This window comes from Xyrauchen texanus, chromosome 18 (assembly GCF_025860055.1).
Source record: "Xyrauchen texanus isolate HMW12.3.18 chromosome 18, RBS_HiC_50CHRs, whole genome shotgun sequence".
Lineage (NCBI taxonomy): Eukaryota > Metazoa > Chordata > Actinopteri > Cypriniformes > Catostomidae > Xyrauchen > Xyrauchen texanus.
Genome location: NC_068293.1, coordinates 3,124,474 through 3,148,815, shown reverse-complemented (window position 1 = coordinate 3,148,815; position 24,342 = coordinate 3,124,474). Strand labels below are relative to the sequence as shown.

The following is a 24,342-nucleotide window of genomic DNA, read 5'->3' as shown; positions in this document are numbered from 1 at the left end:
TGCCTGATGTTGAACAAACACCTCAAATGTATATTTATTTTCAGAACTGGAACAGGAGAACATCCACTTAATTTCAAAAGAAGCCCCCTGTATTGTTGGTGTAATAATAATAATAAAAACATTAATATTAGCTATAAGCAATATGGTCATTCAAAGTAGATCTCCATTTAAGATGTACAAACCCTTAATAAGGATTAAGATGATGCTCACAGCAACGCATATCAATTTAATTACCAAAGCCCTGATGATTGGACACAGGACGGACCAAAGACAAAACAACAGCATCTGCTATTGCCTCATTTCTTTAACACTTACATACAGAGGGTAGACTGAGGTTCTTATTCACTTATGAACAGAAATGTTTGCACATATATCTGTTAATGAATCTCTGACATCACAAGTCGTCCTGATAATTTAGAGCGTCAGCAGTCGATATTGAAAGAAGATATTAGTCTTTCACCCCGGCCGGCATACAGTATGATTCCAGATCATGTGTTTTTATGCTATCACATATATGTATTTCATTGACAGTACCAGTTATTTACAATATTACTTTTTATTATTCAGAACATGTCAAATTTGGGGGTCGTGTGTAGTTGATTATTCAGGGTTAAATCTCTCCTCCATACACAGGAGTGATGTGCATTACAGGAGCATATAAGTGGCCAGCAGCTTCAAGTAACAGCACGGTCCAGAACGAATGCTTAAGAAGCCCTTGAGGAGCGTGCATCTGTTCAATGTTAATCCACCACTAATTGAGCAGACGTCCAGTCAGCTGAGGCAGGGCGGAGGGGGGGAGGAGGGTGCGTAAAATACCTGCTGAATTGTGCAAACAGGAGGAGACACCATGCCTCCATCAGCAGATCAACATCCTATTAAAATTCCCTCCGCAGACACGGTCACTAGGGCATTTGGGTTTATATCAGGGAGATGTTCTTCATCATTCAATGAGAACATAAAATGCATAAAGCATACTGACACCATCACAAAGACTGTATATATAATGTATGGCATCTATACAGAATGGCTTCTGATTCGGCTGATACCAATCGCTTATTTTAATTTGAAATAATTTTAAGACCAATAATCATATATAAATCAATTCCCAAAATGTAAGCCACCTGACAGTCCCAATATATATATATATATATATATATATATATATATATATATATATATATATATATATACACACACACACACTCACCAAAAGGATTATTAGGAACACCTGTTCAATTTCTCATTAATGCAATTATCTAATCAACCAATCACATGGCAGTTGCTTCAATGCATTTAGGGGTGTGGTCCTGGTCAAGACAATCTCCTGAACTCCAAACTGAATGTCAGAATGGGAAAGTCAGAATGTGCAATTTTGAGCGTGGCATGGTTGTTGGTGCCAGACGGGCCGGTCTGAGTATTTCACAATCTGCTCAGTTACTGGGATTTTCACGCACAACCATTTCTAGGGTTTACAAAGAATGGTGTGAAAAGGAAAAACATCCAGTATGCGGCAGTCCTGTGGGCTGAAAATGCCTTGTTGATGCTAGAGGTCAGAGGAGAATGGGCCGACTGATTCAAGCTGATAGAAGAGCAACTTTGCCTGAAATAACCACTCGTTACAACCGAGGTATGCAGCAAAGCATTTGTGAAGCCACAACACACACAACCTTGAGGCGGATGGGCTACAACAGCAGAAGACCCCACCGGGTACCACTCATCTCCACTACAAATAGGAAAAAGAGGCTACAATTTGCAAGAGCTCACCAAAATTGGACAGTTGAAGACTGGAAAAATGTTGCCTGGTCTGAGGAGTCTCGATTTCTGTTGAGACATTCAGATGGTAGAGTCAGAATTTGGTGTAAACAGAATGAGAACATGGATACATCATGCCTTGTTACCACTGTGCAGGCTGGTGGTGGTGGTGTAATGGTGTGGGGGATGTTTTCTTTGCACACTTTAGGCCCCTTAGTGCCAATTGGGCATCGCTTAAATGCCACGGCCTACCTGAGCATTGTTTCTGACCATGTCCATCCCTTTATGGCCACCATGTACCCATCCTCTGATGGCTACTTCCAGCAGGATAATGCACCATGTCACAAAGCTCAAATCATTTCAAATTGGTTTCTTGAACATGACAATGAGTTCACTGTACTAAAATGGCCCCCACAGTCACCAGATCTCAACCCAATAGAGCATCTTTGGGATGTGGTGGAACGGGAGCTTCGTGCCCTGGATGTGCATCCCACAAATCTCCATCAACTGCAAGATGCTATCCTATCAATATGGGCCAACATTTCTAAAGAATGCTTTCAGCACCTTGTTGAATCAATGCCACGTAGAATTAAGGCAGTTCTGAAGGCGAAAGGGGGTCAAACACAGTATTAGTATGGTGTTCCTAATAATCCTTTAGGTGAGTGTGTATACACACACACACACACACACACACACACACACACACACACACACACACACACACACACACACACACACACACACACACACACACACACACACACACACACACACACACACACACCATTAAAACCATTAACTAATACTGTGTAGGTCCCCCTCGTGCCGCCAAAACAGCACCAACCCTCATCTCAGGATAGCATTCTGAATATGATATTCTTCTCACCACAATTGTACAGAGCGGTTATCTGAGTTACTGTAGACTTTGTCAGTTTGAACCCGTCTGGCCATTTTCTGTTGACCTCTCTCATCAACAAGATATTTCCACCCACAGAACTGCCCCTCACTGGATGTTTTTGGAGATCTCGGGACATCAGCAGTTACAGAAATACTCAACAAGCCTGTCTGACACCAACAATCATCCATGTTGGTTATTTAATCAGCCAAATATGTGGCAGCAGTGCATAGAATCATTCAGATCCAGATGGACTGGTTTGAGTATTTCTGTAACTGCTGATCTCCTGGGATTTTTGGCAGCTGCTTTCAATGTTGTGGCTGATTGGTATATATATATATATATATATATATATATATATGATGATGATCATTTTTGGTAAAAAACTAAAAAGATGCACAACAGAGCTTTACAGTATTAATGACAACATTAAATGAAAACAATCTGATTACTTGAGGCAAAAGGCTGATATTCAGTAAACTTGCTTACAGATAATAATACTAATCATATAACCATTTAATATTATATTATTGCTATTAGGAGTATTATTGCGACTAATTTGATCATGCGGTTGAATTTATTTCAGCACGCCTTTTATTTTTAAAGACCTTTGAAGTTCTTCCTGTTTTTGAAGGGTTCATTATATCAAGCTTCCCATGACACGTGAGCAGAAATCTCCAAGCTGCAACGAAGAAAGAGTTCATTTGAGAGTTCACAGCAGTTTACACTCTAACACAATGCTCTGTGGCTTTGCAGATTGATACTATTGGACACACTGCATGAAAATCAAGCATTAGTAGTGTGTGTTGTGTTGATGATATCATACTGTTTTTAATGTTTTGGTATTGCGGTATGTAGCATTAGTACCGGTATACCGTGCAACCAAAGTTTACACTGGTGGCCAAAAGTTTGGAATAATGTACAGATTTTGCTCTTATGGAAAGAAATTGGTACTTTTATTCACCAAAGTGGCATTCTGCTGATCACAATGTATAGTCTTGTTAGAACCTTCTCACGCACCTTATAGTCTAGCTGACCCCAAAAAAGCTCAATGGGGTTAAGATCCATAACACTCTTTTCCAATTATCTGTTGTCCAATATCTGTATTTCTTTGCACACTCCAAACTTTTCTTTTTGTTTTTCTGTTTCAAAAGTGGCTTTTTCTTTGCAATTCTTCTCTTTACTGTTGTACATGAAACTGGTGTTGAGAATTGAGAATTCAATGAAGTTGTCAGCTGAGGACATGTGAGGCATCTATTTCTCAAACTAGAGACTGGGGGCCTGGGTAGCTCAGAGAGTAAATAAGCTGACTACCACCCCTGTAGTCATGAGTTCGAATCCTGGCATGCTGAGTGACTCCAGCCTGGTCTCCCAAGCAACCAAATTGGCCCGGTTGGTAGGGAGGGTAGAGTCACATGGGGTAACCTCCTCATGGTTGATATAATATGGTTTGCTCTCTGTGGGGTGCGTGGTGAGTTGTGCGTGGATGCTGTGGAGAATAGTGTGAAGCCTCCACATGCGCTATGTCTCTGCGGTAATGCAATCAACAGGCCACATGATAAGATGCATGGCTTGATAGTCTCAGACACAGGGACAACTCGTCCTCTGCCACCCGTATTGAGGTGAGCCGCTACGCCATGACGAGGACTTAGAGCGCATTGGGAATTGGGCATTACAAATTTGGGAGAATTTTTTATTTTTTTTAAACAACGATTGACTAAGAAGTTTCAAGAGAAAGCTTTTTCTTTTTTTAACATTTCTGAACTAATATTGACCTTAAGACATGCCAGTCTATTGCATACTGTGGCAACCCAAAAACAAACACAGACAACGTTAAGCTTCATTTAATGAACCAAATAGCTTTTAACTGTGTTTAATATAATGGCAAGTGATTTTCTAGTATCAAATTATCAATTTAGCATGATTACTCAAGGATAAGGTGTTGGAGTGATGGCTGCTGGAAATGGGGCCTTTCTACATTGAATCAAAAAAACTATTTTCAAATAGTGTTGATGCTGTTTTTTACTTAAGTAATGTCCTGACTATACTTTGACTATACTTTGTGATCAGTTGAATCCCACTTTGGTGAATTAAAGTACCAATTTCCTTACGAAAAATAAGATTCCAAAATCTGTACATTATTTCAATCTTTTGGCCACCAATGTATATATAATTGACTTTAATTGATTGAAGTCGTAGGTGAAATAAAAACAAAAGTTTTTAAGCAGTTGCACACCAAAACATGTTTTGTTTTTTTTTTGCATTCAGAATATGTCCAGACAGATTTCAGCCTAATAGTGACACTTCAGTGAATGGACAATTTTACATGTATTTTGTGTATTTTCAAGATACAAAATACTGTATTTTATTTTGATAAATTTTTTCCACAGTATTCACAGTATTTTGTAGTATTTTCAAGTATTTGTGACCATCACTGCATATAGTCAATTTTATACTATTTTCAAGTATATGAGCCCATCACTGCATATAGTCAATTTACTAACTCAAAACTGCGTCTTCAGTGGCTCTGATGCCGGGAGTACATGAAGACTCTTATGTTAAATTTTACAGCCAACAACAGAAAGCGTATGATGCTTACAAAGCCGAGACATTATTCTTCTCATTGTATGCTCTACCACAGAAAAATGTTGGACTGTGTGTAGATCTCTCAGGGGAGGATCTATGATAATAGGGTGGAGTCCGTCACCAGTTGTAGGCGAGGCCAGGTCTAACGTGACGTCACTTTAGAGCAGAAATGAAAACATTAATTTTGACACACTGTTTTTAATTAATAGAAATATAAACAAGATGAGTCAGTCTCATTAAAATCTGAAATTCCTGAAAAAAAATTTGGCATGACTAGCGCAAAATAAAATGTATTATATATTTTTTTTAAATAAACAGTGAAACAAACGTTTTAAAATATGATTCATATTTGAAAATGCTTTTTGGCCACCAAATCAAAATCTTTGGGTTTAACCAATATGTAGGTAGCCATATTGTTATTTATGTTGACCATAAAAACTATAAAACACAGTAAAATATTGTTTTGTCAGTATTTAGTTTGCTGAGATAAAATTGGTACTGAGACTGTTTAGTATAGATGGGCCACTTCTATTAAAAAGAATGGGAGATATTGGAAAGGCCAGCGGTCAACGGATGTAGCAAGTAAGATGTATAAAAACATCTGATATTTATTTTGACATGACAAAAGGCACATTTTGCTCATTTGGTGTAACCCTGAGAAAAATTCTGGATATTTTTGATTAAAACATTCATATTTATTTAAAAATAAAATTCATTGAAATATTATATATTATATATTATATTGGTTTGAAAACTTTTTTGAAATTAATGATTGTTGTTTATACGCTCATGTATACAAGGTGCAAAGTATTATAACACTTTTTACACAAACAAAATTGGACACAAAGATTACATTTCTGAGAATATGACAAGTGCTTTAAACTAGATTTTTAAAAGGTTTCTCATTTTAATTTGGGGTGTAATTTGTCAAGGACCCATAAGTAATAGACACCCCCCAAAATACACTTAATCAAGATCTATTCTCTAAAAGCAAGTCTAAATATCGTATATGTTGCACCTCATGTTAATGCATCATTTTTAAAGGATTTTTAGATACAGCATTTTTGTACTTCCCCTTTTTCTCCCCAATTCGGCATGCCCAACTCTAAGACCTCATGGTGGCGTAGTGACTCGCCACAATCTGGGTGGCAGAGGATGAATCTCAGTTGCCATTGCGTCTGAGACCGTCAATATCTTATCACGTGGTTTGCTGAGCGCATTACCGTGAAGACATAGCGCATGTGGTGGCTTCACACTATTCTCCGTGGGATCCACTCACAACTCACCACACGCCCCACCAAGAGCGAGAACCACATTATAGCGACCACAAGGAGGTTACCCCATGTGACTCTACCCTCCCTAGCAACCGGGCCAATTCAGTTGCTTAGGAGACCTGACTGGAGTCACTCAGCACACCCTGGATTCGAACTCACGACTACATGTGTGGTAGTCAGCATCTTTACTCGTCCCATCAAATTCACATTGGCCTAATGATTAACATGACAAAACAAAACGGTTATTACATTTTTAATAAATTGTACACAGAAATCGAGCAACGTGACAAACTCTCCCATTACAATGACTGCGGTCACTCACTGCGGGTTTAAACTGATTGAGACCTGCATTTCGACGCAAGATAAGTGACGCACTTAGTTCTGCACTCTCACGAATGCTCTCATTTAGTGATGTTCCGATCAGCATTTTTGGGGCCGATCACCGATTACCGATCACCAAAATCATGATCTGCCGATTGCCGATCACTGCCGATCACAGAATGGCAGGGGAATGGGAATCTTTTATCAGTAGAAATATGCTAGAGTCAAGAAAATCTTAAAGAACCACCAATGTTTATTTGATTGTAGTTAGAAAACAAGATAACATAAGGCTACTGTATGCCATCTTTTCCAAATAAGGCAGAGTAACATTTTTCAAAACAAAGAGGGGTCAGGCAGACTACAATGGATGTAGTTGAGGAACTAACTACATCAGATCCAAAAAATAAAATAATGTATAGCTAGATTACCTACTGTAAGCCAATGCCATCCTTCATAAATAACAAGGCAGAGAAACAAAAGGAGGCCAAGCAGATAGTTACCAACCCACATGAACTTGGGATAGGATGAGGTCACATTTAGGCCCAGGCTACTTGTAAAATGTAGTGTTTTTTAATGTAATAAAATTAAACAATTGGCCACAAAATGTTTCAAACAAAAACTTGCTTGGCCTCACAAAGGACAAAATCATTCAGGTCTCAATCATAAACTAAAGGCAAGTTTCTCTTGATGACTATGAGCATCTCTGCATTTTTTGATGTCAGACGGTTTCTTTTGTCATCAATAACGTTTGCAGCCGTGCTAAATAGTCGCTCACTATCCACACTTGTGCACGGTGAACAAAGATATGCTCTTGCTGCCTGTGCAAGTGCTGCGAAATGGCCTTTATTCGCCTGCCAATAAGCAAGTGGATGTCCACTGTGTGACATTACGGGCTCTGCTAGATATTGGTTGATCTGCGAGACTATTGTGATTTCCTCATCAGTTTGTCCTGTATCCTCCTCCACCAGTTCAGCAAACATTGCCTGTAAAGAGCAAGCTGGTGGGCTTTTGTCTGTTGACCTGCTGGAACCGGGCACCTCCACGCTGCTTGGCAGTTCAGTGCTGCAATGGGCTCCAACGGCTTCCCGAAACAGATCATGAACAGTTGGTTTGAGTGCCTCTGGAAAGTATCTGTCTTTGTACCTGAAATGAAATAGATGTAAAAATTGAAAACTATGTAAAATCAATTACAGTGACATGCCATGCACACATCCATGTGTGTCAGAATGCTCATTTCGGTTAATTTTCGACAGACAAAATTTAATTTACGAGTGTCTGTGACCCGTAAAAAATAAATAAAAAAAATCACGGGTTTAACGTGCAAACAGATCAACAACAGAATCTGGATTCATATAAAATGTTCACACACCTGCAGCATTTCTGACAGTGTCAACAGAGAAAAACAGAATAATATAAATAAAAAACATAAAATAGGCCTAAAATAAATATTGTTTTAACTTAATTAAATTATGACGACAAAAAGAAAACACTGAATCAGTTTTCAGCTGAAAACCGGATTTATTTATTTTTTTGAAATATGTCTGTAGGCTATAGTTGCGTATCGATGCGCCACATTGAGTTAACAAATATAGGCATAGCCATATAGTTTTTTTTAACCATGCAGCAAAAAAAAGGCTATTAATCGGTCAAAAAAATTTAGGTTAACGGTTAAACGGTCAATATGAGCAATGCACAGGCCTACAGGTTACATCTCAAAACATGAAATAGGCCTACTCGAAAGTATTTCCAACTATGACAAAAAATATGACATAGTTTAAAAATATTTTAGATTACTAAAGCCTAGCAAGCCTACTATATTAATTTAATAATATATTTGATCCCTTCAAATAAGGCATAAGAAAAGCATAATTACGTATTTTAAACAAAGAGGTAGTTGGCCTAAGACTGAAAGACAATGGAAGACTAATGATAAGTGATAAGTTTCTCTTACCTTGGATCTAGGATAGTCGCAATTGCATATAGCTTCTGTGTATCAATGTCAGCTAATCGTCTTCTGACAGCTTCCAGTAGCACTGTTTTTGATGTTTTCACGCCATGGTCAGACTCCGTCTTCTCCAAGAGTCGGGTGAGAGCTCTTATACACGGAATCACATCCGCAGCTGACGCAGTTGAGGAGCTGATTTGTTGTGTCAGCTCTTCAAACGGGGCAAGGATGGAGATCATATTTTCGATTAATTTCCACTGGTGAATTGTAAACGTGCATGGCAATTCGTATTCTACAGCATATGCTGCAAGCGCCAATTTCTGCTCTAATAGACTCTGGAGCATGTACAATGTACCATCGAGTGGACACATCCTGGCGAAGTTTTTTAATAGGCTGGCCGAGTTGCTTTTGTACATTTTCCAGCCGGCTGTAAGCCAACGGCGAATGTTTAAAGTGCCCAACTATGCGTCTCCCTGAGGCTGTGATATCCAAAATACTGGCTGGGACAATACCCCTCATGCACAGCAAGCTGGAGAGTGTGTGCCATACACGGCAGGCCAGGGAAATCTGCGTCTCTCATTGCTTTCTGCATGTTTTTGGCGTTGTCGGTTAGAATTGCGTGGATTTTCTCTTTTTGGATCCCCCATGACTGAAACATGCCGCTAAATGCGTTCACCAAAGCCTCAGCAGAATGTGACCCCGTGAAATCCTGACAGTGTAGCACAATGTTGTGTCTTTTGAAGTTTGAGTCAATAAAGTGCGCTGTTAAGCTTAGCAGGGACATTGGACAGGCGTCTGCACTCCATATATCGCTTGTGAAGCTAATATGTACGCTATCATTCAGAAGCTTGTCAATGTGTGTGTGCACGGATTTGTACAACGCGGGGAGACACACATCAGTTAGATATTTCCTGCCTGGGGGGGTCGTATCGTGGATCAAGGCAGGTTAGCAGGCGACGGAACCCTTTATCCTCCACAACGGATAGAGGTTGTTCGTCGAGGCAAATGAATTCCATGATACTGGACGTGATGTCTTTCCATCTCTTACTATCCCGGCTGTATGGTTCACGTCGTTTAAAGGCATCACTCACAGTCGGCTGATTGAGGGATGGGGATGTTTGCGTCGGCTGGTTTAGTCTCTCATACTCTGCATATTCAGCTGTTGTATGGCGTGTTCGAAGATGCCTAATCATGTTGGTTGTATTAAAATGCCGTTGGTGTATTCCACCTCGAGGGATTTCAGCACGACATGTATTGCATATGGCTAATTTTATGTCTTTGTCTGACACTTTGAAAAACCTCCAGACGGGAGAAGGAGAAGTCATTTTGCTGCTGTCTACCCAGCTCTGCTCTGCTATTGTGTTCCCATGCGCGCCACATGCAGAAAAGTTGCGCGAGTTATTTACATCACGTGATCGGCTTTTTTGATCGGCGCTTTTGGGGGTTGCCGATTGAGCTATTTAAAGACAATATCGGTCGATCATGATTGGCGGCCGATCAATCGGAGCATCACTACTCTCATTAAAAACAAAACTGTCTAATCAACATAATAAATCAATTATTTACACACACACCTTTGCCTTGATTAGAACAGGATCGTTTTAGTTTTGTCGTGTTGATCATTTTCAGTGTATTTAACATCTACATTCAAATAAAGCGGTGCAACATGCAATGAATCCAAAATAATTACAAAGTGCTTTTCGCTCTTGTTCTACAGCTTTTTTCAAGTGTCAGGTGATGTTCTTCATTACTGCATGAACAGTGCAAGAACATAAAGCAAGCATCTGGGCATTCAGATGGTTTAAAACTTGCGCATTAGGTTCAGTTGTCATTACAGACAGGACGGAGGACTAATGTATGCGGGCTCTGATTGGCCATTGCCATTTCATTGCCCAACGGACATGTTAGTGATTGGTTAGAATACTCAACCACTGCAAAAAAAAATTGTTTTAAATAGAAACCATTAAGACCAGACTTAAATTGAATGCTGTAATCGTCAGTTTTTACGATTACATAATCGTGGCAGCCGTAATCGTAATCACGATTAGTATTTCGATTAATTGTGCAGCCCAAACAGATGAATAACTAAACAAGAGGATAAGTACATCAGAGTCTCCAGTTTGAGAAATAGACGCCTCACATGTCCTCAGCTGACAGCTTCATTGAATTCTACCCGCTCAACACCAGAGTGCATCTGGACTGTGATCTGTGTATTCTTCCTCTCAGTCAGGCGTGGACTGCAGTGCTGCTCTCACACATCATTATTGGAGTTTAATGTGATCTCATGTTGTGTTAAATGAGATCAAACGACTATTCGACAAAAAAACAATTGTAGACGTTTTTTTTAAACGTATTGTTTCGGCCCTACTTAGAATTACCAATAACTCCCCCTCCTGCGGCCACGAATGTCACACTTCGAGGGCTGAGCAAGTGCTAATTCATTAGTGTAGCAGTGTATGAGTGATTTTGTGTGTCCTGCAAATAAAAAAAATATAGTACCTGAACCTAGGCATGATCACTGATGACAGTCGATCGTGATTGGTGTCCGATTGATCGATCCATCCTTAGAGAATAGGGATGCACCAATACCACTTTTTCTCTTCCGATCCGATTCTGATATTGGAAATCTCAGTATCGGCGGATACCAGTGTTGTTTTTTGCATAATCAGTTTAGTAGCACTCAAATATACTGCGTGAAGAATAAAAAAGCTTAAAGTGCTTGGAACATTCCTACTATCCCTTTCTCTACTTCCAATTTCACATGATTAATATCAAATAACTGAGAACTGAGAAAGGACCTGAGAAAGGACAGGACTTTTTCCTCTGGGGAAAAAGTTTAAATATTTTTCCCCAGAGGGGGTGATTTTGCCCCATCTCCAAACAGAGATGGACTAGAGGCTGTGTCTTCTCCATATACACATGATTATCATGATACAGATGAATAATTCAAAAGCATTATCTTGCTCCTTAATTACAACCTCTATCTCCCTGACTAATCGAGCAGTGCTAGGACGGCTGGGGGGATCTGTACTGCTTGCAGTTGCTCTCTGCTACTGTATATATTGCATCTCACCTCTAGAGATTACTTGAAAAGAAGCCTAGACCATCTTGCAATTAAGAGGCAAATTTGTAATTCAAAGAAGATGGGTGACCTAAATACTATTTAGGTCACCCATCATTACGTTTTTCAACAATTTGTGCTACAGCAGCTCTTCAGTGGAATCGGACCAGACGGGCTAGCCTTCGCTCCCCACGCAAATCAATGAGCTTTGGGCGTCCATGACCCTTTCGCCGGTTCTCCTTTCTTGGACCACTTTTGGTAGGTACAAACCACTGCATACCGGGAACACCCCACAAGATCTGCCGTTTTGGAGATGCTCTGACCCAGTCTAGCCATCACAATTTGGCCCTTGTCAAAGCCGCTCGGATCCTTAATCTTGCCCAGTTTTCCTGCTTCAACACATGAAATTCAAGAACTGACTGTTCACTTGCAATACACACACACACACACACACACACACACACACACACACACACACACACACACACACACACAAACACAAATCTACATAAAATGATATCCACAAGCCCCATTGACAGACATATTTTGACTGCTCCTATACTCGGATTGGAGCCCCTGCCCCTCTAAATGTCTGCGCACATCTCTGTCACTAACCTCTACAAAAAGATTCATTATGATAAGTAATCACAGAAGACTGTGATTTGGTCCATCTTGACCAATTCAAATAGAAGAATTACTATTTAGACCCATCATACCGGACCAATCCGAGACAACATCCAGGCTGCTAACCCCCACTCATTTTTGGAGACACTTGCCATTCAATCCACTAACTCACCTCAGATGTGCAGGTGACTCTGCGTGGATGTGGCGCCTCCTGCTGGAGCTGGTACACTATTACAACAACAAAGGACAAGCATTTCAGTCAGAACACACTTAGCTGAATTTATGTTTAAAATAAATGAAGGAATAATATTGTCTAATAAACTAATTTAAATTATTTACGCATACGCCTTTAGGTCTAGTAGATTTATATTTATTTTTTTACAAAACTACAATTTTGGAGTTTGAAGTTGGAGTGGACTGTGAATGAAAATCAGCCTACAAGTGTCCAGGGTGACTTCGAAGAGGCTGGAATAATAATTCAGGAAAAAAAAAGTGTATTGTACTTCCATTTGTGTTATTGCATGGTTTTGATGACTTTACTCTCATTTTAAAATGTGAAAAATATTATGAAAAACAATGAATGAGTGGTGTCCACACTTTTGACTGTGCGTATTTAAATAAAACAATATTTAAATATATATTATGCAAGCCAAAATATTTCTAGTACATGATATTTAAGTGCATATTTCTTTATAATGTGCCCGTACTGTTTGCAAAATGCTGTTAAGTGAAATAACGTTTGTCCAGTTGAAGTCAGAAGTTTACATACACCTTAGACAAATAAATGTAAACTCTGTTTTTTACTATTCCTGACATTTAATCGTAAAAAACATTCCCTGTCTTAGGTCAGTTAGGATCACTACTTTATTTTAAGAATGTGAAATATCAGAATATTAGTAGAGAGAATTATTTATTTAAGATTTTATTTCTTTCTTCACATTCCCAGTGGGTCAGAAGTTTACATACAGTTTGTTAGTATTTGGTAGCATTGCCTTTAAATATGTTTAAATTTGGTCAAATGTTTTGGGTAACCTTCCACAAGCTTCTCACAATAAGTTGATGGAATTTTGGCCCATTCGTCCAGACAGAACTGGTGTAACAGAGTCAGGTTTTTAGGCCTCTTTGCTCACACACGCCTTTTCAGATTGAGGTCAGGGCTTTGTGATGGCCACTCCAATACCTTGACTTTGTTGTTCTTAAGCCATTTTGTCAACTTTGGAGGTATGCTTGGGGTCTTTGTCCATTTGTAAGAACCATTTGCGACCGAGCTTTAACTTCCTGGCTGATTTCTTGAGATGTTGCTTCAGTATAGCTACATAATTTTCGTTCTTCACAACATGATGCTTCCACCCTCATGCTTCACGGTTGTGATGTGTCCTTTGCATACTTGCAAACTGTAGTCTGGCTTTTTTATGATGGTTTTCTTCCTTGTTGAGCAGCATTTCAGGTTATGTTATAGGCCAAGCTATACTGTGGATATATATACTTGTCTTCCTGTTTCCTCCAGCATCTTCACAAGGTCCTTTGCTGTTCTTCTGGGATTGATTTGCACTTTCACACCAAACTACGTTCATCTCTAGGAGAGAGAATGTCTCCCCTTCATGAGCGGTATGATGACTGCATGGTCCCATGGTGTTTATACTTGCATACTATTGTTTGTACAGATGAACGTAGTACCTTCAGGCACTTGGAAATTGCTCCCAAGAATGATCCAGACTTGTGAAGACACAATTTGTTTTCTGAGGTCTTGGCTGATTTCTTTAGATTTTCCCATGATGTCAAGCAAAGAGGCACCGAGTTTGAAAGTAGGCCTTAAAATACATCCACAGGTACACCTCCAATTCAGTACACCACCTATCAGAAGCTAATTTTCTAAAGGCTTGACATAATTCTCTGGAATATTCCAAGCTGCTTAAAGGCACTGTTACCATAGTGTATGTAAACTTCTGACCCACTGGAATTGTGATATAGTCAATTAAAAGTGAAACAATCTGTCTGAAACAATTGTTGGAAAAATTACTTGAACAAAGTACATGTCCTAAACGACTTGCCAAAACTAGTTCTCTTACGAGAGGTTCTCTCGTATTGTGTAAGCTAGCTTACGCTACGGGAAAGATTCATCTTTTCTGAGATATTGAAGCCAAAAAATTATCCTTAATTTTGTATCATTTGTCAACGCAGTGCAGCAACTGCAGACCTTGAGCGGGCTAGCTAGCGAGCTCATTGGTTGCTCTGCGGCAACGGCTGCAGCCTATAGACGAACTTGGACGAACTCGTGTCCAATGAGAGGCGTCCGCGCGCTTACTGCATCAAAGCCCGCCAAAATGGGCGTGGCTAGAGTGCATATAAGCGTAGTTCGTAGGCTGGAACCCTGATTCGTAGGCTGGAACCCTGATTTCATCTCTTCAGCGAAGCTCTTCGCATCTCTGAACTGGAAGCCGCGGCGCCGTTCGAGGGGCATCTAGCAAGCTTGGACAGCGCTCGAAGAAGCCGGCCGTCTCCGCCACCTTCAGCCATCCTGCGAGCTACGCCATCCGGCGACGTATCCTTTTTTAGAGCAAGCTAGTTCTTAACGAACTTCACAAAAGAGTAACGAGCGTCTTTTTTAAGATGCCTCGCACCACTTGCGCTTCATGCCGCGCCCCTCTCAGCGCCGGAGACCGCCACATCATCTGCGCTCTCTGCCTGGGACTGGGGCATGCAGAGCTCGCCCTCGCTGAAGGCGGATGCGACCTCTGCGAGGAGCTTCCGATGTCGACCCTGCGGGCTCGACTCGAAGCGCTCAGAACCGAAGCCGCCGCGCCGCCTTCCGTTCTGCCGTGCAGGAAAAAGCGCCGCTCCCAAAGGCTGCCAGAACCGGTGATAGTAGCGACTGCCTCGCCGGAGCCTCTCCCTCGAGCATCGCTCTCACCCTCCCCGCCCCCCCGGGACGCGCAGTTGCCGCCCAGCGGCCGCACTGCTGCCATCTCGGAGGACGAGGCGAAGGATAAGGGCTGTTCCATCATGGCTTCAGACAGTGAGGAGTGGTCAGGCTCCCACGCCTCCTCCACGGCCCAGGAATCCAGCAGGACCCGCGCCGGAGTCGAAGGGGAACTAACACGCCGCCTCACACAGGCCGTCGACCGCCTCGGGCTCGAGTGGTCACCACCCCCTGAGCAGGCTCCCAACAGACTCGACAGCTGCTTTCTTCAGAGCCGTCGCCGCGCAACACCCGCGGCCCGGGCCGCTCCCTTCCTGCCGGAACTCCACACTGAGCTTGCAAAGTCGTGGAACGCGCCTTTCTCGACCAGGATCTAAGAAGCGCGACGGACCTCGCCCTTCGCGCCACCAAAGCTGCAGCCCAAGCTCTAGGGAAGTGCATGGCCTCGCTGACTGTGACCGAGAGACACCTGTGGCTAACGCTAGCCGACATGGGAGAAGCAGAGCGCTCTCCGACCGGTCTCTTCGGCTCCGCGGTGAGTGGCATTGTTGACCGCTTTTCAGAAGTCCAGAAAGCCACCCAAGCCATGAACCTCTTCCTGCCGCGTCGCGCTAGCTCCTCTGCAGGCCGCCCACGTGACCAGCCTCCTGCACGAGCCTCTTCACAGCGCCCAGCTCAACAAAGTCCGACTTCTCAGCGTCGACAGGGCGGCCGCCCTCGATCGCGCTCAGACAGCCGCCGCAGACCGCCGCCCCCCCGCGGGCCTCGGTCTAAGGTTGCGCTGAAACCTGAGCAACCGAAGTCCTCCTAGCCTTGTTGAAAAAAAATGACGGCTCAGTCCCACCGCGGCCGGACCACCGTCAAAGCTTCACCCCCTGTCAGTCCCCCTCTCTCAGGCTACTACAGTGGTGGATTCAGCAGCCAACAAGCAGGTGATACTGCCCGCTTGCCTGCACTCAAACGCCGTTTTCACGGCGACCCAAAGAAATCTTGTAAAGAGCAAACATGCCTTATGTGTAGAAAATGTGCCCACAATCCAGTGTTCACCCTTACACACAAGCATTACACTTCCCGTGTTCCTATCAGAGCCCACTCACATAAAGCGGACACAGCCCGCTTGAGTGTTAGAGTCAATAAACGCGCCCACGAATCCGTCGCGCGCCCTTCTCTGGCCGCTCTGTCACACGACCAGCCTTATGTGTAGAAAATGTGCCCACAATCCAGTGTTCACCTCTACACACAAGCATTACACTTCCCGTGTCCCGATCAGAGCCCACTCACATAAAGCGGACACAAACCGCTCGAGTGTTAGAGTCAATAAACGCGCTCACGAATACATGCGCGCGCCCATTCTCTGCCCGCTCTGTCACACGGCCAGCAAACACTTCTCTGTATGTAAGTCCCGTGCCCGTGACTATGCTCGCACATCACTTAAAAGATGTGACTCTTTCCCCATTCACCTCAATCGGGAAGTCACTCACAGAACAGCCTGTCCCTGCTGTCTGTGAGCAGTCATGCATAAGCACAGTAAGCACGCTCACACATTCTGTTCAGCGCGCTGTGTGCGGCAATCAGGGCGATTTGGCCATTCACCCTCTAGCATTACGCTTCAAAGCGTGGGAAGCTATCCCAGGGATATCCAAATGGGTGTTAAGCACAATAAAACAGGGCTATTTGCTACAGTTCGATCGCCGCCCTCCCCTATTGTGAAACTATTGTGAACACGGAAGCAGCCTGCATGCTTCGTTCAGAAATGGCAAACCTTCTGTGCAAAAGGGCCATAGAGAAAGTGCCGCCTTCGCTGAGCGAGTCAGGGTTTTACAGCCATTATTTTCTTGTTCCCAAGAAAGACGGCGGCCTCAGACCAATATTAGATCTCAGGGGTTTGAACAAGGTGCTTGCAAAAAGACTGTTCAAAATGCTTACAATCAGGAAACTCCTCACGCATACGTGCCAGGGGGACTGGTTTATCTCTCTCGATCTGAAAGATGCCTACTTTCAGATTCAGATAAATCCCGTCACAGGCCATTCTTGAGATTCAGCCGGCGGCCAGGTTTATCAATACACCGTCCTTCCGTTCGGCCTGTCTTTAGCACCCCGTACTTTCACGAAGTGCATGGATGCGGCGCTCGCACCCCTGCGGAGTCAGGGCTTGCGAATTCTGAACTATTTGGACGACTGGCTGATTATGGCACAGTCACATACGGAGCTTCTGTCTCACAGAACAGTACTCCTCAGCCATCTGGACAGTTTGGGTCTTGCAGTCAATTGGACCTGCGGCTGAGGCCATGTAACCTAGCACTCTCTGAAAAAAAATTTCAGAGAGTGCTAGGTTACATGGTCTCAGCCGCAGCAGTACTTCAGCTGGGTTTACTGCGCATGCGCCCGCTTCAGCATTGGCTAAACACCCGCGCGTCTCGCCAGGCTTGGGCCACAGGCCGCCAGGCGGTCAAGGTGACTCAGACCTGTATTTCAGCTCTGCAGCCCTGGACAGTGGCCGAATGGTATCAGCGGGGAGTGACGATGGGAGCTGTATCTCGCCGAAAAGTCATCTCGACAGACGCGTCCAACACGGGTTGGGGCGCGGTCTGCGAGGGCTCTCCGGTTTTTGGCCTATGGTCAGTTCAGGAAAAGCTTGTGCGCTTTCTCCCGGTCATTCAGGGTCACCACGTCCTGGTCCGTTCGGACAACAGAGCTGTGGTTTCCTACCTAAACCGTCAGGGCAGTGTCAGATCCAGGAACCTCTTCCATCTGACGAAACGCATACTGAGTTGGTCCCAGTGCCACCTGCGCTCGCTGAGGGCGACGCACGTGCCAGGCCACCTGAACGACGGCCCAGACAGACTGTCCAGAGACAATATTCCTCCAGGGGAATGGTCCCTGCACGCTCAAACAGTCCAGAAGTTATGGCGCATATTCGGCAGAGCAGAGATAGACCTCTTTGCGTCAGAAGAGAACTCTCACTGCCCAATATTTTTCTCGAAAAGCGAGGACGCGCTGGCCCAGGACTGGCCCAACCGCCCACTCCTCTCTCAAGCTCGCGGCACGATCTGGCATCCCAACCCAGAGCGCTGGGCGCTGCACGCGTGGGTGATCAACGACTACCCGTCGCTCTGCCAGAAGGGGTAATAAACACCATCATACACGCTAGAGCCCCTTCCACGAGAACACTCTATGCGTCAAAATGGTCTGTGTTTTCAAAATGGTGCACCGACAGAGACCTGGACCCACGGACATGTGGGGTGTCGTCGCTGCTCGTGTTTTTACAAGAGCTGCTGGATAAGGGCAGATCCCCATCCACGCTCAAAGTGTATGTGGCGGCCGTCGCGGCGTTCGCTGAACCCCTGCACGGCCAGTCACTGGGAAAAACGAGCTGGTCATCCGGCTTCCTCAAGGGGCTAGCAGGATGAACCCCCACACCCCCATCGGTTCCTATCTGGGATCTTTCTATAGTTCTCGAAACTATGAAAGCCCCCTTTCGAACCGCTTCAATCCGTGGATTTGAAATACCTTTCACTCAAAACCGCTTTTCTGACTGCCCTGTCATCAGTCAAACTTGTGGGAGACCTTCACGCGCTGTCTGTCAGCCTGCGTGTCTTGAGTTTGGACCAAGTGACTCCAAGGTCATTTTAAAGCCTAGACACGGCTATGTTCCCAAGGTGATCGGTACTCCTTTCAGAGCACAGGTCATTTCCCTATCGGCGCTGCCAGCATCCGATAGCTGAACGCGACGCCAATCTCCTTTGCCCAGTCAGAGCACTGAGATTGTATACTGCGCGCTCCGCCTCTTTCAGACGCTCTGAGCAGCTTTTCGTTTCGTTCGGAGGGCGCACCAAAGGTCTCGCCGCCTCGAAACAGACACTGTCTAGATGGATAGTGGACGCTATTGCTGCCGCATATGCGTCAATAGACCTGCCATGCCCGTTGGGCATTAGGGCTCACTCCACTAGAGGCATGGCCTCATCGTGGGCATGGTCCAGCGGGATTTCCATTCACGACATATGTGGGCTTCCCCTTCCACCTTTGTCAGATTTTACAATCTGGAAGTGCCCGCCCTGCAGGCAAAACTACTAGCGGTTTAATACGCTACAGCTCCCCTGGTGAGCTGCACTGATGGGACTCATTCCACACAGACCGGCACATCGTTCCTTCCCACTATGTGCTTATGTATTACACACACACTGGCCCGCACTCTTGCCGGCCAAATATTATTTCCCCACTCACAAGGGCTCCCCCGGGTCCCCCCCAACCCCGGGCTCATGCAGTGGATGCTTGAGCGCGACGGCGTTGACAATGGGTTCCCGTGAGCGTAAGCTAGCGTACGCATATACGAGAGAACCTCTCGTAAGAGAACGAATCGGTTACCTAACGTAACCTCGGTTCTCTCTAGATGAGGGAACGAGTATTGCGTAGCTGGCCGTGCTTCAGCGCCACGGCGACTTTCGCTTCATTCAATGAAAACCAGAGTTCCAGCCTACGAACTACGCTTATATGCACTCTAGCCACGCCCATTTTGGCGGGCTTTGATGCAGTAAGCGCGCGGACGCCTCTCATTGGACACGAGTTCGCCCAAGTTCGTCTATAGGCTGCAGCAGTTGCCGCAGAGCAACCAATGAGCTCGCTAGCTAGCCCGATCAAGGTCTGCAGTTGCTGCACTGCGTTGACAAATGATACAAAATTAAGGATAATTTTTTGGCTTCAATATCTCAGAAAAGATGAATCCTTCCCGTAGCGTAAGCTAGCTTATGCAATACTCGTTCCCTCATCTAGAGAGAACCGAGGTTACGTTAGGTAACCGATTCGTTTTCTAATATAAAATCTATTGAGTGGTTAAAAAAAAATTGTTTTATGACTTCAACCCAAGTGTATGGAAACTTCTGACTTCATCTGTATTTGCTCCAGAAAAGATCATATATTCTTCTTTTAGAATTATATTCTGCTGACATATATTTTTGCTAACTACAAAGTAGTCAACCACAAAGTACTACTTGCACACAGTTTTGCTATTATACATTTAAAAAAGTATAAAAACATTATATTACATGATTTTAAAAATATTATATTTCATATGTATTAAAAAGTCCACTTACAATAGGATTTCCACACAGGGGGTCTGTACTCATCATTATCTGTGAGAAATAAGACATATCATTCAATTAAAAATATCAATTTACATGATATTAAGATGACATTCATTGAAAAGTCAAGCCAGTACTGTATATACACTTTTAGTAAAGGCATTTAAACGATCTCAGCATTACGCGTCTCTCGTGTATTGAAGGACTAAATGTTACACCTTGTGTGCAAAGAACAATATAGCACTATACACCAACAGTGTCTGAATATTTTCATTTGAGCAGATGATCAAATCCATGATTTCTATCTGTGTCCCGTGATCTTACATTTGAACACCTCACAGGAATTGTGTGACAGCGCCCTCTGCTGGAAACTACAGTCAATACACTCAACTTTGCAGTATTATTTGCATGATTTTTACAGAGCTTGCACACCTGTTTATGGTAACTTGGGGGAATTCACAGCGATTCTCTTCCATTTATCTTATGATGAAAGCGGCAGAGGAAGTGTAAAAACAGTCAACAGCAGAATACAAATTACAGGAGGGGTTGCTCATCCACATAAACATCTGGGCTTCATTTATCACATGCATTTACACAGGCAACACTGCCAATGAGAGGGACAACCTGAAATCAAACCGTCAAAAGTCTAGAACAGCTAGTTCAAAACACTCTTAAGTTAGAATATTTTTGTAAATTCTTCCATCCAAAGTAAATTTTCACTTTAATTATGTTTTTATAAAAGCTCTTGGGTAAACAAGCGAACATCATCAAACCACACTGGCATACATTCAGGCAAGGCTCAACTAACTTTCAGGACAAAGGTATTCTTCAAGAAAGTCAGTTCGGGGCATGTTGTCACTTGTGTTTTTAATGTCACAGAGATGTACGGAAGTGAACATTTCTTGTTTTGTTTCTAAAAATAATCAATGGTTTGGGTTCAGAAGAACTTTATTTGTTGACTGGAGTCGTGTGGATTATTTTGATGCACCCTATTTTGGACCGTCAAAAAATTGAGCACATTCACTTGCATAGTTTAAAGGAGACCTGAAATGAAATCCTAAAAATCTTATTCTGTTTTCATGAAGAAAGAGACTCTTGGATGTTTTGAAAATCTTCATTTTTGGGTGAATTATTCCTTTAAATTATTTCTAGATAATACCAGACTTATATAGATCAGTGTATAAACTAGAGATGTGTGAAACTATTCGACTAAACTGTTCTGATGCTCGACAGTGGAAGTACTAGTTGGCAGTAGTGTAGTCTAGGGCATATGCAGGCATATGCCGTATGCCCAACTATTATTATAACTAAATTATAATAAATTGTTATTTTTAACCAAATTCACCCTAAAAATATTTTTGCATGGTAGGTCTGGATGAATTTAGAAAGCAATTAGGGCTGGGACGAGTCATCGATTACAGAAATACTTTGATTAGCATAACATGCGTTGGTGCGTCGCAATGGAATAATTAAAATGGCATCACCCGGTTTAAGCATGGATTCCCTGAAGAACAAACTGCAGCCCACGGTGATCTAAAGCGTGGGAGTATTTTAGCCGGAGTCCCAACATGTGGTGCTGTGTAAGATATGCAAAGCCGTACAACTGCCATGAACGAACACTTGAAGCGAAAGCATCCCGGATCGCTTGTCAAGACGGCAGCAACGTAAGTCCTGTTTACTTTTTGTCCCCACCCAAACATGATATAGTATTACAACACGTGTTTCTGTTAGTAGTAGTCACTTAAAATAGATTTTCTAATTGTTTCCTCATCACCCCGTGTTAAAAGTAATTTCTGCACCGCTGCCAACATAACTTTACACCATGCGTCATATATTTTTGTTATTTGGCCATTTTATATTTTCCATTTACTTTAACGGCCATGCAGCCCTCTATATAAATTTCGCACTATGCAAGCAAAAACGTCTGTTGTTAGCCACTGCCAAGTCAATTTTAACATTTCACTCGCCAGTGAACACAAAACATCTCAGGGAACTTCACCATGGACGTCACAAGAGCAGCTCTCTTGAAAGTGTGTGAAGATGAACCACTTCTCAAGCACTCTGATGAGCACGCCGTCTACAGAGGCATGCGAGAAACTCCCGAGAAAATATAAACAAGGTTTAAACAAATTCGTTTTGTGAACGCAAAGTGCTCCAGTTTCACTTTACGGCCATGTAATGTCAAATATCCGTGGTCATTGTGAGTTTATTCACGCAGTGTTAATAACAGGCAGTGAGACAGAGGAAATGCGCTGCTCTATTTCTGTGGAGATTATCAAATGCAAGAAACACAATCTCAAAGTCTTCCTTCATGAGAAATAAGGGCTTGTGAGTTAACCAGAGAGCCTTAAAATAATGTGTGAAATTTAAGGCAGAAATATTTTACTATACTATACTATAATAGCTATACAGGTTAGCTGGGTAACAAAAGAAGCAAAATAAAACAAAACATTGAAAGTCCAATGGATCAAAAGTAAATCGGACAAATAAGGGAGAGATATTTTCATTATTTAGACCTATTTTGATAATTAAAATGTTTTTTTAATAAAATATTACCATCAAATTAGTCGTTAGATTAATCGACTAATCGAAAAAAATAATCGTTAGATTAATCGATAAAAAACTAACTGTTAGGTGCAGCCCTAAAAGCAATCATTGCACCGTTAATTCTAATACACCTCTTAATAGCTCTTGAGAGTGTTCATTACAGAATTAACGGTACAGGAAAACCAGCACTTCACGAACAATAGCCTGCAGGAGAGGGAGAGGCCCTTCACATCACTGCACAAAATCACTATCACTCTCTGAGGAAGGACCTGCTGACAGCTTCCTCTTCCCTTCACAAAAACATCCACAATAGAGATCAGTTCTGTATTAAGTCCCTCACACAAAGGTACTTCTAAGATTTAAGTGTTTCATTAAATTCAACGCATCATTTAAATAAGAAGAATGTGCAGTCTGAGTCTGCAAAGAGTCAAAGACCCTGAGATGGAGAAGAGTTCGACGCGTTCAATTGGGTAGTTGATGTCATGAATGTCGATGACTTTTTTTTAATCAACATCCAAGATTTTAGGTTAAACTGTACATGGGAAAGTGTATTTACAGGTTTCACACTCTTTCTGTCCAATGAATTTCCATGACTTCTCAAGTCATTTCTGGAAAAACATATATATTTTTTTTAAATAATTTTGATTCAGACTGATTCACTAATGAATCATTCAGACCGTTTTGTGAACCATTTTGACTGAATAACTGCAAAGAACAGACTCAAACGAAGGATTCGCCAACAAATCAGACAATGCTTTGGGTGATAAAAATAGAACCACAATATTTTTCCGTACTGTTCAATATCAATATAAACTTCCATGATTTTTCCATTACTTTTAAAGGAATCTTCCATATTCGAAACAAGTTATGGTCAATCAACAGCATTTGTGGCTTAATGTTGATAACGAAGAAAATGAATTTTGACTCATTCCTCCATTTCTTTAAAAAAGCAAAAATGGAGGTTACAGTGAGTCACTTACAATGGAAAAGAATGGGGGACAATATGTAAATGCTAAAGTATTCACTGTTTCAAAAGTATAACAAACAAACAATATGCATGTTAACATATTACTTTTCTGTGTAAAGATAAATCCAGTTTTACAACTTTGTTGCCATGACAACGTAATGCCGCAAACCCTAAAGTGTCTGTTAAAATCTACGTTTTAAATTTTAAAAAGCTAAAAAAATACATGACTTTACCAGGAGAATGTATGTAAGTTCTTTTCTAAAATTATTAGCTTCACATTTCTGTTTAAACCCTCCAAAAATTGGCCCCCTTCACGTGACTTACACACTCAAACCTACATTTTTGCTTTTTTTTTAAAGAAAAGGAGGAACC

The 24,342-nt window shown here is 42.5% G+C and overlaps 2 protein-coding genes across 8 annotated transcripts in view; both read right to left on the bottom strand.

Annotated features, from left to right (window-relative positions):
• LOC127658714 (N-chimaerin) overlaps window positions 1-24,342 on the bottom strand; it is a 139,467-nt gene that overhangs the window by 84,322 nt on the left and 30,803 nt on the right. For 6 of the 7 annotated variants that reach the window (XM_052148159.1, XM_052148166.1, XM_052148163.1 and 3 more), the window contains exons 2-3: window positions 20,469-20,507; window positions 12,631-12,686 (exon numbers count right to left, since the gene is read on the bottom strand). Coding sequence is in view for 3 of the 7 variants with exons in the window: in XM_052148157.1 (XP_052004117.1) it covers window positions 12,631-12,686; window positions 20,469-20,507 (95 nt within the window). In the remaining 4 variants the exon portion in view is untranslated. Of the gene's footprint in view, window positions 1-12,114; window positions 12,595-12,630; window positions 12,687-20,468; window positions 20,508-24,342 lie in introns of those variants that run through there. The other variant, XM_052148165.1, reaches the window with a different exon arrangement.
• On the bottom strand, window positions 6,707-9,197 carry LOC127658725 (zinc finger BED domain-containing protein 4-like). Its single transcript, XM_052148178.1, has 2 exons — window positions 8,780-9,197; window positions 6,707-7,971 (listed from the first exon to the last, which is right to left on the bottom strand). The coding sequence occupies exons 1-2, from the start codon at window positions 9,187-9,189 to the stop codon at window positions 7,485-7,487; spliced, it is 897 nt and encodes a 298-aa protein (XP_052004138.1). The 5' UTR covers window positions 9,190-9,197; the 3' UTR covers window positions 6,707-7,484.

What these genes read in the sequence shown, in the direction of transcription:
- LOC127658725 (XM_052148178.1), bottom strand. Translation starts at nt 9,189, where the DNA reads ATGTACAAAAGCAACTCGGCCAGCCTATTAAAAAACTTCGCCAGGATG. An exon ending in GCGACTATCCTAGATCCAAG is followed by an intron (nt 7,972 to 8,779) that starts GTAAGAGAAACT and finishes ATTTCATTTCAG; the next exon opens with GTACAAAGACAGATACTTTC.